The 18,995-nt window shown below is 41.9% G+C and overlaps 2 protein-coding genes across 5 annotated transcripts in view; both read left to right on the top strand.

Moving 5' to 3' along the window:
• Window positions 1-1,187: 1,187 nt before the first annotated feature.
• LOC123762227 (gamma-tubulin complex component 6) overlaps window positions 1,188-18,995 on the top strand; it is a 117,305-nt gene continuing 99,497 nt past the window's right edge. For all 4 annotated transcript variants that reach the window (XM_045748637.2, XM_069300748.1, XM_045748601.2 and 1 more), the window contains exon 1: window positions 1,188-1,412. The gene's annotated coding sequence lies outside the window, so the exon portion shown is untranslated. The remainder of the gene's footprint in view (window positions 1,413-18,995) is intronic.
• On the top strand, window positions 1,969-9,284 carry Atg9 (autophagy-related protein 9). Its single transcript, XM_045748647.2, has 2 exons — window positions 1,969-2,931; window positions 6,953-9,284. Exons 1-2 carry the CDS (start codon window positions 2,314-2,316, stop codon window positions 8,789-8,791), a joined length of 2,457 nt encoding a protein of 818 aa, XP_045604603.1. The 5' UTR covers window positions 1,969-2,313; the 3' UTR covers window positions 8,792-9,284.

The raw sequence follows: 18,995 nt of genomic DNA, 5'->3' as shown, positions 1-18,995 counted from the left end.
TGATAAAGCTGCCCTTTTCTCTATGTATGAGGTCAATTTTTTTTTATTGGAGTTAAAATTAACGTAGATATATGACCGAACCTAACCAACCCTACCTAACCTAACCTAACCTATCTTTATAGGTAAGGTTAGGTTAGGTAGCCAAAAAAGCTAGGTTAGGTTAGGTTAGGTAGGTTAGGTAGACGAAAAAACATTAATTCATGAAAACTTGGCTTATTAGGCAAATCGGGCCTTGAATAGTAGGCTGAGAAGTGCGTTCTGGCTACTAGGTACGACATATATATATATATATATATATATATATATATATATATATATATATATATATATATATATATATGTCGTACCTAATAGCCAGAACGCACTTCTCAGCCTACTATTCAAGGCCCGATTTGCCTAATAAGCCAAGTTTTCATGAATTAATGTTTTTTCGTCTACCTAACCTACCTAACCTAACCTAACCTAGCTTTTTTTGGCTACGTAACCTAACCTTACCTATAAATATAGGTTAGGTTAGGTTAGGTAGGGTTGGTTAGGTTCGGTCATATATCTACGTTAATTTTAACTCCAATAAAAAAAAATTGACCTCATACATAATGAAATGGGTAGCTTTATTATTTCATACGAAAAAAATTAGAAAAAATATATTAATTCAGGAAAACTTGGCTTATTAGGCAAATCGGGCCTTGAATAGTAGGCCAAAAAGTGAGTTCTGGCTACTAGGTACGACATATATATATATATATATATATATATATATATATATATATATATATATATATATATATATATATATATATATATATATATATATATATATATATATATATATATATATATATATATATATATATATATATATATATATATGACAATGTCAGACCTCATACATAATTGAAATTTTCCTTCGTGGTCTGACATTGTCACATTCTTAATCACGTGTTTATTTTCGTGATATACACACATATATATATATATATATATATATATATATATATATATATATATATATATTATACACAAACTAGAGGTGGCACCCCTATATATATTGTGTATATTTCATATCGATATCTATACATATATACATTATATGGTTCCTTATGGTGGGTTATATATATATTCGCACTGAGCGCCAGCAGTCTGCAGTGCCAGTAGAGGAATCGGACGAGTGAGTGAAAAGTCAAACCATCGTTCGAAATGTTTGGCGCGAAATAGACACATTATTGATTCGTTCAGACTGATGTGTTTGTTACATCTTCATAGATAAGTTAATCTCATTCTATCTTTAAATTCCTGTGTGTGAATGTCGCAAGACTCGGGAGGAAGTTTAAAAAGTGAGAAAATTGAAGTGAGTGGTACAGAATGCGAAGAATGAAGAGGAGCAGTTTGTTTACAAGCAAGATGGCGTAGAGGTAAGTACAAGATTTGATCTGAATGCGTAGATACATGTAATTTGATGGTACTGGAGTGTGTCAAGTCATTAAGTACGTTACAGCCACAAGTGTCACATCACTCTGTGTGTGTGTGGTTGGCGAGTATCATGCCTGTAACGTACCCACCTATATGTGTAGATTGGTGGGGAGGGTCTGTCATTATTTCAGGAACCTGAGGGCAAATTACTGTATAATGACATTTGTAAAGCAGTACAAGATGGTGTAGGGAGGCGGTGGTGTGATGTAGGGAGTGAGAAGTGTTATGTAGATAATTAGTGCCATTGTTTGGGTGAAGGAGAGGCGTATACCCGGGTCACACTCCCGCCGGGGGTTGCCAAGTACCTCGCAACACACTCAACACACAAGACACTCAAACTCTCACGTCATTGACTTCTACGGCAATTTATTTTCATGTGTATGATCATTGTATTTTTAGTAATATCAGTGTTTCGCGTGTTATGAGCGGCAAGGTTGTTAAGAGGATAATAAATGAGAAGGAATAGACAAAGGCGGAGTTGAGGAGCGCGACCCGTAACTAGTGTGCGATGTTGTACAGTTGGTGAGAGACCAACTGGGAGAATGAAACGCAATTCTCTCATTTACATGCGTAGTTCCCTCATTATAGAAACCCAGTTGGACAGAGACACTTAGCATGTAGCGGATAGTGCCGAGAGGCAGTCAAGATGTGAGGAACGAGACGTGGCGGAGGAGTTGGGAGGTGAAGAAAAAGGTTTTGAGTGCTGTCGTCAAGCTGAGCAAGCTCCTGCCTGTTTGGGCAATCAGCTGATTGGAACGTGTAACCATCAACGAAGCCGCGAAGTAACGTCTCTGAATGGTTGGCGTGAAGAGAAGCTCCATTTTGCGCTTATGCTGATACACCATGTCACAGAATTTTCAAACTAGCTACCAGCCTCTAGGAGGGGCGAGTGATAGAGATGGAATTACCATAGACCGAGATAATGGGGAGGGAGACGACGATCTCTCCCCAGACACACACTCAAGCATGGTGTTCCATGTTGTTCCCAAATCCAGCAAGTCCAGGTGGAACCACTTGGAAGATCTGGACTCCTTCTTCACACGAGTTTATCAATATCATCAAAATCACGGGCTGATGTGTATGATGCTTCAGCAGATACTTGAACTGGTTCAATTTATATTTGTAATTGTATTCACCTCCTTCCTTTTTACCTGTGTAGACTACGACATTTTATTCAGAAACAAATTTCCGCCGGATATAGATTTTAATGTTACTGATAAAATAACGCTACCGGATGTTATACGCACTCACGATGAATGTATGCAACACTTCTCTTGGAGATTAGTTTTTGTCATTCTACTAGCAACAGTGTTTTGGCTTCTTCGTCTTGTCCATGCTGGCTTCACCTTCTTCCAGTTCTGGGAAATCAAGCTCTTCTTCAACAAAGCATTGGGAATTCATGACAAGGATCTTGGCAACATCACATGGGAAGAAGTGGAGCAACGTGTGATGGAAGTGCAGGTAGGAAATGTTCCTCTTTGTAATGTTATATAAATGGTTTTGCTAAACACTGCTTGAAGGGGAAATCAATATACCCAGTCATTGTATATGATCTAGTTATAATCTTAAGTAGCAGACGCTAGGTCAGATTACAATTGTCATATGGTACAAAGATCAAGTTATCGCTCTTATTCATGGAAAAGTTCGTATTAAAAAGTGGATAAATGTGATGAGGTTCACCTACTGTTATAACTTTTGTGCTAAGAACACAAAAACAACCATTGTATGATACCAAGGATTCCACTGTTTTTGGAGGTGGCACAGCTGCTCCAATATCCAGTTTACAGCACCAGTTTAAAATTATAGGCTATGTCGGTTGGTTCTAGTTCTGATGACACTTCAGTCACATCAGAACACATCTCAACATGGCTAAAAAGTAATGTGCCATTAAATTTGTTATATAAAATATGCCTTAATCACTGGCTCAATACTGTACAACTAAGAAATGTGTGCACATTTACACAACCTATCCTCCTGTTTAGATAGTACTTTTGTAACTATGTGCACCATAGTACAAACATTGATGTACACTACTATGCAAAGCCCAAAAAATGAAGCTATAAAACATACTTAAATATTCCTAGGCCTAGTACAGGACATACAGGTGCTAAATTAGTTCTTGAATAGCATGCATTAGGCCAAGGAAGGTTAGGTAAGGTTAGTTTAGATCTTTGCAACATAAGTAGAGAATCGTTTTCCGGTTTGTCCAAACTCGATAGTGCTGATTTCTACTTTCTAATTGTATGTTGGCATATATAGTATGGTCCTCATCCTTCCTGTGAGTACAGTACTACCAAAACTGGAGGATGAGCTGATTTCAATGAGTACAGTACTAGGGCTGGATTTATCAAACAGGCAAGTACTTATGAATCTGCATATTTTTCCTCAATCTTTGTCTGCTTTCTTTACATTTATTAAACATTTGTTCCAAAACACTAGGAAGCTCCTTGTAACAATATTTGATGGGCAGTTTTGATGCTGGTAAACTGTTTAATAAATGTAAAAAAGGCTGCCAAACATTGAGAAAAGGTATACTGGTTCGTAAGTAGATGTGTAAATGCTTGATGAATCTTGGGCCCTAGTGTATGAAAGGGTATACATTATTGTATACCAGACAGGAAGCCGGTGGTTTGTTAAAGGTATCCTCATTTGTCCTGATGATCTTTTCCAGTTTAACTTTAAAATTTAAGAGTTTGGGCTTTTACGGCTTCGGTGTGTAGGTGGTTCCATGGGTTTATAACCCTGTGGGTGAGAAAGCATCTCCTATCCTCAGTCCTACATTAGGAATAGGAAGACAAACTGCATTGGCTTGTTGAGCTTGAAACTGTTGTCCCTTGTTTGTGTTACTTCTGACCTTTGAAGAAATTTTCCAGATCAACATCCTCCAAATTGTTCAGTATTTAAAGTTTCAATGAGGTCCACACTGTCATGCCTGGTTTGCAGTGTTGTTAGCCCTGTGGCCCTCAACTGTTCCTGATACGAGAGTTGACATGGCAATGGAATGATTTTTGTTGCCCTGTGTTGCACTTTCTTCAGAGCTGCTGTGTCCTTCTGAAGATGTGGTCTCCATGCTTGGATACAGTAAACCCAGATGGTGTAAAAAAGATTTAAACAATCATACCCTTCTTTTCCTTAAAGTCAAAGATACACTTGATTATTCCAAGGGTTTGGTTAGCTTTTTTGACTGCTGCTCCTATCTGTTGTGCAACTTTCAGTTAGTGGTGGATTTTGACTCTAAAGTCCTTTTCTTCATCAATCTTCTTTAATGTACTGTTCCTAATTTGATGATACCTGTAGTGGCATTGGTCGCCTGGTCGATGACCGGGCCGCGGGGATGCTAAGCCCCGAAAACACCTTGAGGTAATGGGTTGCTCTGCTCCACATGCAGGATCTTGCATTTGTCAATATTAAATAGCATTTGCTAGTCCTCTGACCATTTGTGGAGTTCATGTAGATCTCTTTGTAAGGCTTCAGTATCATCAATATTTCCTACTTTTATCATAATTCTTTGTGTCATCTGCAAATTTGATGTGGTTTGTAATGTTCTTATCTATGTCATTGATGTATATGACAAAAAGGGTTGGCCCCAAAATGGACCCCTGTGGTACACCACTTATCACATTTCTCCAGTCAGATTCATTTCCATTTAGCACCACTCTTTGTTTTCATTGTTTTAACTATTGTTTTATCCATTCTAGTATTTTACCATTTATTCCATGTACAGTATCTGTAATTTCCTAGTCTTTCATGTGGTACCTTACCAAAGGCTTTAGCAAAATCCATGTATACTACATCAACCAGAATTCCTTTATCCTAGTAGCTGGTTACTGTTTCCAAAAATGTGAGCAGGTTTGAAAGGCAGGATCTATTTTTAACAAACACATGTTTTGTTGATTTTTCGATTGTTCACTGAAAGATGGTGGTTCCCACCTTTAGGATTATCTCCATGAGCTTGCAGATGTGTGACGTCAAATTGATCGGACAGCAGTTCTCCTTGAGCTCTTTCTGCTTTTTTTTTTAAATAGGGGTGACATGTGCGTATTTCCAATCTAGGGGGGGCAGGACTATACCTTGGTCCAGAAATTTTATGAAAAGTAATTTCAATGGTAGGCCAGGTAGGTAGGCCAGTAATTTCTTCTGCCAGTTTTTTATGACATTGAATTGGATTCCATCCACACCTGGGGCTGTTGAGTCTTTTAGTTCGTCAATGCTCTTCCTTATTATGTCGCATGTTATGGGTATACATATCCCTAAATTCATTCTCTTCACCTCCTTCAAAGTCTGTCCAGGACATCGGCAATATACTATATATGTACAGTATATAAATGATTTAGACACAGGATTGAACAGCAACATTTGCAAATTTGCAATTGATAAAAAATAGGCGTGGAAATATATTCAGAGGAGACAAAATTGCTAAAGGTGATCTAGATAAGCTTTTAAAATGTATGAAAGATTGACAGATGCAGCTTAATACTGAATAATGTAGAGTTCTGAGTGTAGATAATGATAAAACTGTCCATTTATCACCTGGACAATGTTAAAATTGCAAAATCAGAATGCAAAAAAAGATTTAGGTTGTGACTAGTAGGTGACAAAAAAAAATTGAGTTATAAATGTATGGAATACAGCAAATAAAATTCTGTGGTTAATTTCTAGGAGTGTTAGCAATATGATATCTAACGTTATTCTTCAGCTTTATCTTGCCCTTGTTAGGCCCCATTTAGATTGTGTAGTTCATTTATGGTCATCGTACTATAGAACTGACAAATTCATTTATAATAAAAATAATAATAATTCATTGTGCTTCTGACAGGATGCCAGAATGTAAAATAGTTATTTTACATTAATTAAAATTAAAATAATTTGAATGCATTCAGAGAAGGATGACAAAGTTAACTCCTAGGTATTAGAAACCTCCCTTATGTGGAGAAGCTTAATTTACATTCTCTAGAAAGATGAAGAGTAAGGGGTGATGTGACTGAAGTACTATAAATGGATGAAAGGCTACAACAAAGGAGGTGTAAATACAGTTTTAAATGCAGTACTGTATATCTATGCACAATGTAATAATGGATAGAAATTGAATAAGTTTTGAATCAGGAAAGACCTGGTTTGGAAATAAAGCTCTTGATTTAGGGAACAAATTACCAGGTGTTATAATACATGTGGTATTGCTGGTTTGCTTCAAACATAGGTTAGACAAATATGATATGTGAATTAGTTTGGGTGGATATTAACAGGAACTGTTTCAAACCCTGTTTAGGCCACAAGAAATGGTGGCTTATCAGATAAATTTAAGCAAAACCATGTGTTGGCAAAACCAAAAAAAAAAAAAAAGCAAATCCATGTGACAGCTGTTAGGTTCTGTACAGTACTCTTCAGTGCTTTCATTTTAATAAGTTATGAGTTACAAGTAAGCTAAATTTACCAGTAGTAAATTTTCTGATAAAATTAATTTTTCTTGAATATTTACTTTCAGGTTGAACAGCGAATGTGCATACATAAGGAAGTTCTGACCGAGTTGGATATTTACCACAGAATTCTTCGCTTTACAAACTACTTTATTGCCATGGTCAATAAAGAAATTATTCCATTAAAATTTGAAATGCCTTTTGGTGGAGAAATGATCTTCCTCACGAAAGGCCTACGCTACAATGTTGAAATGTTATTGTTTTGGGGACCATGGGCTCCATTTAAAAACAACTGGCACTTAAGTGATGAGTATAAGCGACTAGAAAAGCGACAAGAGCTAGCCGAGGAACTTAATAAGAGGTTCCTCTATGTTGGTATTGCCAACCTTGTTTTCTTCCCTTTTGTACTAATATTTCAGATTCTCTATTCCTTTTTCTATTATGCTGAAATGATTAAACGTGAACCAGGTAGCTTGGGAAGTAGACGGTGGTCTCACTATGGAGAAGTGTACCTGCGACATTTTAATGAGTTGGATCACGAGATGACAGCACGTTTGAACAGAGGATACAAGGCTGCATCTCAATACATGAACATTTTTTCTTCTCCATTCTTTGCTATATTTGCTAAACATATTGCCTTTGCATGTGGGGCAATGTTTGCAGTCCTTGCTGGCTTAAGCATTTATGATGAAGATGTTTTGCAAGTTGAACATGTGTTGACATTTATGACTATTTTGGGGGCAATTCTTGCTGGATGTCGTGTTTTTATCCCTGATGAAAATCTTGTGTTCTGCCCAGAGATGTTGTTGAGGAGGGTTTTGGCAGAAGTGCATTACCTCCCTGACCACTGGAGGGAGAAGGCTCATACATCCAGGGTTCGCCAAGAGTTTTCACAGCTGTTCCAATACAGAGCTGTGCACATGATGGAAGAATTAATGTCACCTATTATTACTCCTCTCATTCTGATATTCAGACTTCGTTTCAAAGCTTTAGACATTGTAGATTTCTATCGCAACTTTACAGTAGAGGTTGTTGGAGTTGGGGACGTTTGTTCCTTTGCCCAAATGGATGTTCGAAGACATGGTAGCCCAACATGGCAACCACGTGTTCTGTCTGAGGACCTCAATCAACCTGACAGCTCAAGTAAACCTGGAATGACAACAGATGGTGGTAAAACCGAGCTTTCACTCATTCACTTCACGATGACTAATCCAAAATGGAAACCTCCACAAGATTCCTCTGCCTTTATTACTGCTCTAAGAACACAAGCTCAGAGAGATATGAATGCCCTAACAACCCTACAGGAGGAAAATGCTCTTTTCTCTTCATTGAACTCATTGTCATGTGATGGAGGTCTTGGTATGGCAGCTACCAGCATGTTCCGGCCTCACTGGATGATGGCCGATACTCGGGGTGGACAGCTCCAGCAGTCCTTCTGGTCACCCAGAGGCCTGCGGGGTGGGATGTCCCACGTTGAAGGTTCCCGCCATGGTCCCAGTGGTGGGGTATTAGAATCCCTCCAACAAATGGGACAGTCAGGTGTAGAGTTTCCAATAGGCACAAGTAGTGTTACTTCTGGACCTATTATTGATCCAGTTCTCGCTCCCAGTACTATAGGCCCATCATCTGTTATGGGTCCAAGTTTAACCCAACCACTGCCTCAGGATCTCACTGCTGTGGATATGAGTCTTAGCACATTGTACCTGCATGAGCTGCATCAGCGACACCGCCATCGGGCCATGTACACCGATACCCCACAAAATCCATCATCAGCATCTCGGAGGATGCCAGCCGGGACGTTCCATACGGTTCCTCTCCAGGGTCGGCCTCTACCAGATAATGGAGGTGCACCTTCAGTGTCATTCCCGCATGCACAGGAGAAGACTCCATTGTTAGCTGATCCTTGAATGAGATATAAGATAGAGAAGATTTTGTGTTGACTTTATGCTTGGTTAAGATAGCTGTAGTCATAACAGGATTTAGACTAATGACTGGCTCTGCGATAACTCAAATGCCAAACTGTTGGGCGCAGTGTTTGCCAATTTTGACAAATGGCTGCAGTACCTTCCATTTGTTAAACATGAATAAGCTAATATATTAGTCCAGCAGATTTGGTTTCTTACAATTAAGTTAGAAATAAGTTTGAATTTTTAACTTTGTGACAGCTATTTGTAAATGATATAATATGCTTGAAGAATTTTATTGTGTATAAAATGTACTATAAATAAGAATTTTGTATTTTCTTAAAGTTACATTTGATCATAATTTTTATGCATTGATATTAAAATTAGATGCGTGTGAATGGATTTTTAATTCATTGTCTGTTTTTCAGTAATGCTTTGTGAAATGGCAGTTTTCTTTGTAAATAACTTGAACAAATAAACTTGATTCTATTATAAACTGACTTTCTCATCTCCATTGCTAAATACTGCATTTATAATGTGACACTTACGTGCTGGACAATTAGAATTCCAGTGCTTGGCTTCTGTCAGTTTCTTGCATGTGCTAAAGACAATACATAATGGTACAGTACTCTGATAAACTCCTGCTACAATTATTTATTTTGCAGAGGATAGATGGTTGGAGCAAGTTAAGTGGTAGAGGTAAAAACCGTCATTAGTTTTAAAGCGTTATATGACAGAGTACTGGGAAGATGGGACACCACGAGTGTAGCTCTCGTCCTGATACACTACACTTGGATATTTACACCTAAGGAATTACACAAGACCAGGAGACATGATAGAAGTGTAAGATGGCCCCGTTGAAAAGTATGGTAGTATTGGGTACGCTAAGTGCGAATTCTATCAACATGAAAGGCCGGAGACTTTTCAATGTTTCCTCTAAATGTAAGGGTCATAACTAGCCAACCCCTCTCTCATGGTGTTCAAAACAGAACTTGATAAACACCTCCAAAGGATACTTGATGAACTAGGCTGTGATTCATTATTCAAGCTGTGAGCAGCTATGTCTTACAGCCTGGTTGACCAGACTGCCAACCAGAAGGCCAGGTCAGAGATCGGGCCACATTTTGACGTATAAATCCCCCAAGACCAAAAACTGATGTACTGAAAATCATAGCGGCTCACAAAATGCACGTAATCTGTTTTTAATTCGCGGGTCCTCGGTTAGATTAGGTTTGGTATTTATTACGTTTAGTGATGATGCGCCTGACAGCTGAGTGGACAGCGCTTCGGATTTGTAGTCTCAAGGTCCTGGGTTCGATTCCCGGTGGACGCAGAGACAAATGGGCAAAATGTTTCTTTCACCATGATGCCCCTGTTACCTAGCAGTAAATAGGTACCTGGGAGTTAGACAGCTGCCACGGGCTGCTTCGTGGTGGTGTGTAACAAAAAGGAGGCCTGGTCGAAGACCGGGCCACAGGGACGCTAAGCCACGAAATCATCTCGAGATAATCTCAAGATGTGAACGCTGGAGAAGAAGGGCTCGTTCAGGGCACACCTTGTGTTCCTTTAACACCATCTACACCATTTAGAGGTTGACAAGGCAGCTGGCCTTGGTTATCTGGCCCCATGTACACTGCTACCAATACTACACTCATACCTCATCACTATCAATACTACAGTTCATCGCTGTTATTGATTGAAAAAAAAGTAGATACAACTCTTATTATTAATGCTACAGACGTATTTAAGTATTGATCCGGGTGACGTGTACTCCAGATCTAAAGCAAGTTTTCTAATTGTAGGTAGTGCATAATATTGTCCAAGTTCGTACTGCTTATATATAAAAATGTTACTTGTTCCTAACCATTAACATCAACCGCGCTACTGTAATTAGGCTACCACTCTTGTAACTTGTTTAGCTAATGAACTCTTGCAACAGTGTTTGCCGGCGGCCAGGCTGCATGTTTTGCCTCCACCACCAACTCAATATTTAATCCGATCCCTCGATCGTCGTCGCCCCTAAATCAACATATATTGTATTTACATACGCAGCCTATGTTTTCACCTGCACAAGAACTTAAAAATCACTTTAAATAAAGGTATGACGAAACACTTTGTTTATACAAAATATGTATGTAATTTATGTGGTCTTTTACGCCGACGAATACGGTGTATTGCGAACATAACTCTGCCTACCTGTTTGTCTCCTCAACAAATTTCATATCAGAAACTTGGCCTAACGGGCAGAGGTTCACTGCCTCCTGACTCCATTGGCCTTTGCATTTGGGTTCAGCTTCCGCCACCGCCCACTAGATGGGTGTTGGGTTCACCTTCCACAGCCGCCCACTGGATGGGTTTTGGGTTCACCTTCCACAGCCGCCCACTGGATGGGTGTTGGGTTCACCTTCCACCGCTGCCCACTAAATGGGTGTTGGGTTCACCTTCCACAGCCGCCCACTGGATGGGTGTTGGGTTCACCTTCCACCGCTGCCCACTAAATGGGTGTTGGGTTCACCTTCCACAGCCGCCCACTAGATGGGTGTTGGGTTCACCTTCCACCGCCGCCCACTAGATGGGTGTTGGGTTCACCTTCCACAGCCGCCCACTGATGGGTGATAGGTTCACCTTCCACAGCCGCCCACTGATGGGTGTTGGGTTCACCTTCCACAGCCGCCCACTGATGGGTGTTGGATGCATAAGTAAATTACAATTGTATATAACTAGTCGACTACAAATATAAATGTCTTAGCTGAGAGATTGTGTTCCAGCACTTGAATCCTTTGTGTGGTTAACTTTTATGCAACCTGCCACAGAATGAGGTCCTTAATAAACTAAACTAAACTGTCTGCAGCGCTCGCGGGAAGAGCCCGTGCAAACAGCTATGTATGCTCCTCTTACTTACCGGAGCGTTAGACATGAGTTGGAAGGTTGGACACCAACCCCTTCACACTTTGTCGGATTTCATCCCGCTCTGTACCGATAGAGCGGAGAGTGTTCTTGGGAAAAAACAAATGGCGGAAGAGCGAGCTCTTAGCCTGCAGACAGTCGGAAAGCTTCTGCTACTTTACCATTTACTGTAATAGTTAAGGTCTACGCTGGGGATGTTGTGGTGCAGGGTAGGGGAAGGGGACTAAGTGAATCAGTACAGAGTGAGCTACCCTATATGTGAACTCAGAGTATTACATGTTCTACACATTCCAATCACATTTTTTTTTAATTATATGATTGTAGACAAATATGGTCTAGGATGTCTTATACTGTAGGTTCATGTAATAAATCTCCACGTAAGACTACATTGTTGTTTCTCATTATAACTACCATACTATAAGAATACCTGGGGGACTAGCCTAAAACAAATTTGAAGCATTACTGCCTCCGTGAGACTCGAAATAGGAGCCCTTGATCTGCTAGGCCAATGTCATCAACACTAAAAACAATGTTGCTGACCCCCACTATGTCAAGGGTCTCCAGGCCCTTTAAGTTCAATATATATTTCATGTGCATCTTGCGGTTCCTTCCCAGTCTGGTAATTTCCCCTGCACATTACATACTTTGTTTAGCCATCCACGAACCAAACCACCCACCCTACCCAACGACTGTCTCGCAGTTTGGTAGTAAAACGAACAGCCTTTCTCGTCTTTGCAATCTGTTGCCTTAAGACATTCGTCAACCACAGTCAATTCACTATCACAAAGTTCTTGCCGCGATACATACCCGCACCTAGCGATACAAACGAGTTGTACCCTCCGTTGCTAACAATACAAACGGATTTTAAGCTCGCCTCGACTCCATAACTAATACATAAATTAAGCTTCTATAGTTTTCGGCGTGAAAGACGTACAAAGTGCCGTCATCAAAGTTAGAGCACCAGACGACTTGGCACCCACTCTGTCTGTCTCTGTGTATATGAAAGACTGAGACTCGTGTGTTAGAGGCGGAGGGTGGGTGGGAAGGAGGCCCAGGAAGTGTGGTGTGCTGCTGCACGTGTTGGCATTCTGGTGAAGGGCTTAGTCTTGTGTGTGTGTCTTGCCAATGTTGATGTTTACCCTCCGCTCTGTTAAACCCTTGTGCTCACCTGCCGGTGTAAGCGGGCTGCCGCCACTAATGCCTGAACGTGTGCGTACACGTCTAGGTGTGCTTGTGCTGACTAAGCTTCAGTTCTTGTGTCCCGCCTCTCACCCATAGCTCTGGGTATAAGTTCCCCAGTCTTTAGGGCTCTTATATTTTAATTTGAAGCTGAGTATGTGTTCCGTTTTCATAGCTTGACTTCTTAGTGCATTCTATTTATTTCATACTCTGATGCTTAACATTTTTGTAATATCTTGGTGCCTCATGCGGGGGTTTCGCTACTACCTGTGGCCCCCTTGTTCGTGTAACACCGCTGCGGATAGCTGGCCTTGTCAGTTTTCCCGAGTATTTTGTTTTAAGCGATAATGTCTTCGCCGATTCTTCTCTCTTCCAGCAACTTTTGCTTTAATGTTTTAGTCTCTAACTTTTACCTGTGTGCTGTAGGTCTCGTCTGGCCACAGCCTGCATCTGGGACTAGATTCACGACGTTACGCAAACACTTACGAACCTGTACATCTTTTCTCAATCTTTGGCGGCTTTGTTTACAATTATTAAACAGTTAATGAGCTCCGAAGCACCAGGAGGCTGTTTACAACAATAACAACAGTTGATTGGCAAGTTTTCATGCTTGTAAACTGTTTAATAAATGTAACCAAAGCCGTCAAAGATTGAGGAAAGATGTACATGTTCGTAAATACTTCCGTAACTGCTTCGTGAATCTGGCCCCTGGTCTCCAGCTTCGTGTTATTCGTGACGAGATACCCAACTCAAGCACGTGCCACATTGTTCAGAATAGGTCCAATACATGTCATATACAATCTTGAATTCCTCCTCCTCCTTCTTTAGATTGTTTAGGTAGTTCTTATGCTTGCCAAACTTGCATATTTATGTGCATATGCAAGGTTGTGCATGTGCATCTTGCCATCTTGGTGCAATTGCGCCCCAACAATTGCATTAAGATGGTCAGAAGTTTTTTTTTCATTTTCCAATCTTGATTCTACACTGTCACGAGTCGTGCCTCTTACTGCAGTATCGACATCTAGGGTCAAACTGGCATTTCCAAGCCAAATGTCCCCAGCAAGAATACTTCACACATAATGTGAATTCCTCAGTATATTTAGCCACTTTCCACTTGCCAAGTCCTTGCACAAAAAAATTATCTGGGGCCTCAGTCTTCAACGAGGCAACTGCCTGGCTTTTTTTTTCTTCACCGCGTATGACATTCCTCTTCCCCACACTATACTATAACTGATGGCTAAATATTCCAGGTCCAGATATGTTGGATACTTGAATACGATGACCTTCGTGTGATTTATTACTATTTCAGAAGTAACTAACATATTCTTAAATCCATTAGACGTTAGATGCTCCACTGCCTCGTCTGTCTCAACTAATATGTAGGGCCGGTGAACATCTCCTTAAACAATGGATTCAATTCAACAAATTCCTTGGCCAATTGAACCATGTACTCAAATTTCTGATGAAGTTGAATTCACATGTCAAAGGAATTAACAGCCGCTTCGTTCTATTAGTCTGTCCGTCTTGCCTTGTGTGGCTGTGTTGCATCTGTCTGGCGAGGTGTTCGTGTTGAGAGTGACGGGGCATCAGAGACCATGGTCTCTTGTTAAAATTGACGAATGCATCTGGGAAGGACGCATTCATAAATTTTTACATACTATTAACTCAAAACGGGACTTTTCTCAAATATAAATTAATATTATAATATATTAGCATATTGTGCATATATAGGCATAGGTTAGGTGTTTAGGTTCTGTTGGCGATTATTTGTATTTCAACCCGTCCTCGACTCAAGTCCATTACATCTAGCGGTCGCCCCCACAGACGCATTCATAAATTTTAACTTGGTGTTCATTCAAAACAAGAATTTTCTCAAATATAAATTAATATTATAATATATTAGCATATTGTGCAAATATAGGCATAGGTTAGGTTAGGTTAGGTTAGGTGTTTAGGTTCGGTTGGCGATTATTTGCATTTGTAGTACGTGGGTGAAGCATTTGCTGCAACCCGTCCTCGACTCAAGTCCATTACATCCAGCGGTCGACCCCACAGACGCATTCATAAATTTTAATATGCTGTTCATTCAAAACGGGAATTTTCTCAAGTATAAATTAATATTATAATATATTAGCATATTGTGCATATATAGGCATAGGTTAGGTTAGGTTAGGTGTTTAGGTTCTGTTGGCGATTATTTGTATTTGTAGTACGTGGGTGAAGCATTTATAGCGTTGTGATTCGAACAAAATTCGTCAGTGAAACACTTGTTCCGGATATGTTCGAACATCAGCAGTTGTGAGTCGTGTGTAAACCGCTTTTCATTCATAAACAGGGGGTTTGGCGGGTGCATGGAATCACTTTTGGATCTTTGTTTGGAGGACGGGCTGTTTATAGCGATGTAGTTCGAACAAAACTCGTCAGTGAAGCACTTGTTCCGGAAGTGTTCGAACGAAATCAGTTGTGAGTCGTGTGTAAACCGTTTTTCATTCATAAACAGGGGGTTTGGCGGTTGGCTGGAATCACTTTTGGATCTTTGTTTGGAGGACGGGCTGTTGTATTTGTAGTACGTGGGTGAAGCATTTATAGCGTTGTGGTTCGAACAAAATTCGCCAGTAAAGCACTTGTTCCGGAAACTTTCGAACGTCATCAGTTGTGAGTAGTGTGTAAACCGTTTTTCATTCATAAAGAGGGCATTTGGCGGATGCATGGAATGGATTTTGGACTTTATTTACAAGGACGGGCTGTTGTTTGAAGACCGTTTTTCATTCATAAAAAGTGGGATTGGCAGCTGGATTAACGAGCATTTGGCCTATGTTGATGAGGACGGACTGAATAACCTGGGGGTCTGAAGTTTTGAAGTTCATATGCTATTTAATGACTGTAAACAAACCCGCCGTGATAGATGAAAGATGTACGGGTCTCATAAGTGGACCAATGTTTGATGAATCCTGGGCCAGGCTAAGAGCCTTACAGCCCGTCCTCCAAACAAAGATCCAAAAGTGATTCCATGCACCCGCCAAACCCCCTGTTTATGAATGAAAAGCGGTTTACACACGACTCACAACTGCTGACGTTCGAACATATCCGGAACAAGTGCTTCACTGACGAATTTTGTTCGAATCACAACGCTATAAATGCTTCACCCACGTACTACAAATACAAATAATCGCCAACAGAACCTAAACACCTAACCTAACCTATCCTATGCCTATATATACACAATATGCTAATATATTATAATATTAATTTATACTTGCGAAAATTCCCGTTTTGAATGAACAGCATGTTAGAATTTATGAATGCGTCTGTGGGGTTGACCGCTGAATGTAATGGACTTGAGTCGAGGACGGGTTGGAGCCTTAACAAGAGAACCAGTAACCCAGCAGCAGGTGGTAGCGGTGTGGGGGTTCATTGACCTGCCGCGGTGCCGCCACGCATCCACCGCGCCTACCCTGCTACTTCTCTTCTATCTATACTCTCTTGATGGGTCCGTTTGCTGACTTTTCCTGCCCTCGCTGTTGTTGTTAATTTTGTATTGTAAGTACTGCGTAACGACTAGTTGAATGTGAGATATTAAATACGTCTATTATTTGTCTACTGTATGTATTTGTGAGCCCCTTGAGAGACAATAGACGAGGGTAGAAATAGCCTAAGCTGTTCTATCCCTTTGAGATGTATTTATCTCAATAAACTTACTTAAACTTGAAGCATTAATGGTAATTAAGGTTGGGAAGTCTATCGCACCCTGGGGAGGACTACCTTACCTTGAGGTTACTTTTGCTTTCGAAGGTTTCGAGGATCAACATCCCCCCAGGGCCCGGTCTCTGACCAGGCCTGCGATTAGTGGTATGCTCAACCAGGCTGTTGGACACAGCGTGATTTACACGCATTACATTATCAATGCATAAATAATTAATGACTTTCTTAACATTAACAGCCCAAATTAGCCCAACTTATAAACACATAATAACCATATTTAATATTTCACATTCCAATAGTTATCACGTAGTATATTAAAATATTGTCAGCGAAACTGGTCACGCACGCTGCACCACCATGTAGTGGAATGTGATCAATTTCGTAACATTTAATGTAAATTATTGTACTGTCAGGTATCCCAAGTTTGGATGACGGTGACAGTAACCTTCCCACCACCACACCTGGTGATAGTAACCTTCCCACCACCACCACACCTGGTGACAGTAACATTCCCACCACCACCACACCTGGTGACAGTAACCTTCCCACCACCACCACACCTGGTGACAGTAACCTTCCCACCACCACCACACCTGGTGACAGTAACCTTCCCACCACCACCACACCTGGTGACAGTAACATTCCCACCACCACCACACCTGGTGACAGTAACCTTCCCACCACCACCACACCTGGTGACAGTAACCTTCCCACCACCACCACACCTGGTGACAGTAACCTTCCCACCACCACCACACCTGGTGACAGTAACCTTCCCACCACCACCACACCTGGTGACAGTAACCTTCCCACCACCACCACACCTGGTGACAGTAACCTTCCCACCACCACCACACCTGGTGACAGTAACCTTCCCACCACCACCACACCTGGTGACAGTAACCTTCCCACCACCACCACACCTGGTGACAGTAACCTTCCCACCACCACCACACCTGGTGACAGTAACCTTCCCACCACCACCACACCTGGTGACAGTAACCTTCCCACCACCACCACACCTGGTGACAGTAACCTTCCCACCACCACCACACCTGGTGACAGTAACCTTCCCACCACCACCACACCTGGTGACAGTAACCTTCCCACCACCACCACACCTGGTGACAGTAACCTTCCCACCACCACCACACCTGGTGACAGTAACCTTCCCACCACCACCACACCTGGTGACAGTAACCTTCCCACCACCACCACACCTGGTGACAGTAACCTTCCCACCACCACCACACCTGGTGACAGTAACCTTCCCACCACCACCACACCTGGTGACAGTAACCTTCCCACCACCACCACACCTGGTGACAGTAACCTTCCCACCACCACCACACCTGGTGACAGTAACCTTCCCACCACCACCACACCTGGTGACAGTAACCTTCCCACCACCACCACACCTGGTGACAGTAACCTTCCCACCACCACCACACCTGGTGACAGTAACCTTCCCACCACCACCACACCTGGTGACAGTAACCTTCCCACCACCACCACACCTGGTGACAGTAACCTTCCCACCACCACCACACCTGGTGACAGTAACCTTCCCACCACCACCACACCTGGTGACAGTAACCTTCCCACCACCACACCTGGTGTGCACGAGGCCTAAATCAACACCACGTTGCTCACCACAGATATCAAGATATCAATTGGATTTCCTGAAGAACGTGGTTCCCAGCTATCGTGATTGTGTAATCTTTGTGCCTCCGCTCACAGGCGGAGTACCGAGTCCACAACAGCTAATCAAACTAACTTGCGGAGATAAGAGACAACCGGGATATGATGACAACATACAAGATACTAAGAGAATAGACAAGGTGTACAAGGAAGAACTGCCTCCCCCGGTGGCCAAACACTTGAGCAGGGGGGGAGGTGGGTTGGTGGGGTTGGGGTTGAGGGGGTGTTGTGAGGTCAAGCAGCTGGACTGTTGACGTGGGTGGTGACGTCACTGGTACCCGAGTCACCCAGCTAGGTAAACAACACCGTGGGTGAGGCTCCTCACCCACGTGGGTGAGGTTCCTCACATTACGCTTGCCCCGCTGCCATTGTGCTTGCCGCCGTCGTAATGAGTGTGACAGCTGATACTTGATGACGGTAGCTTAGTTATGGGTTAGGTTAGTGTACGTTGATCACGGGAGATGGTGTATCTTTTGTACCCTGGGAGGTGTCGTGCACCCTGGGAGGTGTCGTGCACCCTGGGAGGTGTAGTGCACACTGGGAGGTGTCGTGCACACTGGGAGGTGTCGTGCACACTGGGAGGTGTCGTGCACCCTGGGAGGTGTCATGCACCCTGGGAGGTGTCGTGCACCCTGGGAGGTCTCCTGCACCCTGGGAGGTGTCGTGCACACTGGGAGGTGTCGTGCACGCTGGGAGGTGTCGTGCACGCTGGGAGGTG

This window comes from Procambarus clarkii, chromosome 5, assembly GCF_040958095.1.
Source record: "Procambarus clarkii isolate CNS0578487 chromosome 5, FALCON_Pclarkii_2.0, whole genome shotgun sequence".
NCBI classification, from domain to species: domain Eukaryota; kingdom Metazoa; phylum Arthropoda; class Malacostraca; order Decapoda; family Cambaridae; genus Procambarus; species Procambarus clarkii.
Note: the sequence above shows the minus strand (reverse complement) of the source record. Positions and strands in the feature narration are given on the sequence as shown.

Coding starts and splice junctions, on each gene's coding strand:
- Atg9 (XM_045748647.2), top strand. CDS start 2,314: ATGTCACAGAATTTTCAAACTAGCTACCAGCCTCTAGGAGGGGCGAGT. Junction 2,932..6,952: donor AACGTGTGATGGAAGTGCAG/GTAGGAAATGTT, acceptor ATTTACTTTCAG/GTTGAACAGCGAATGTGCAT.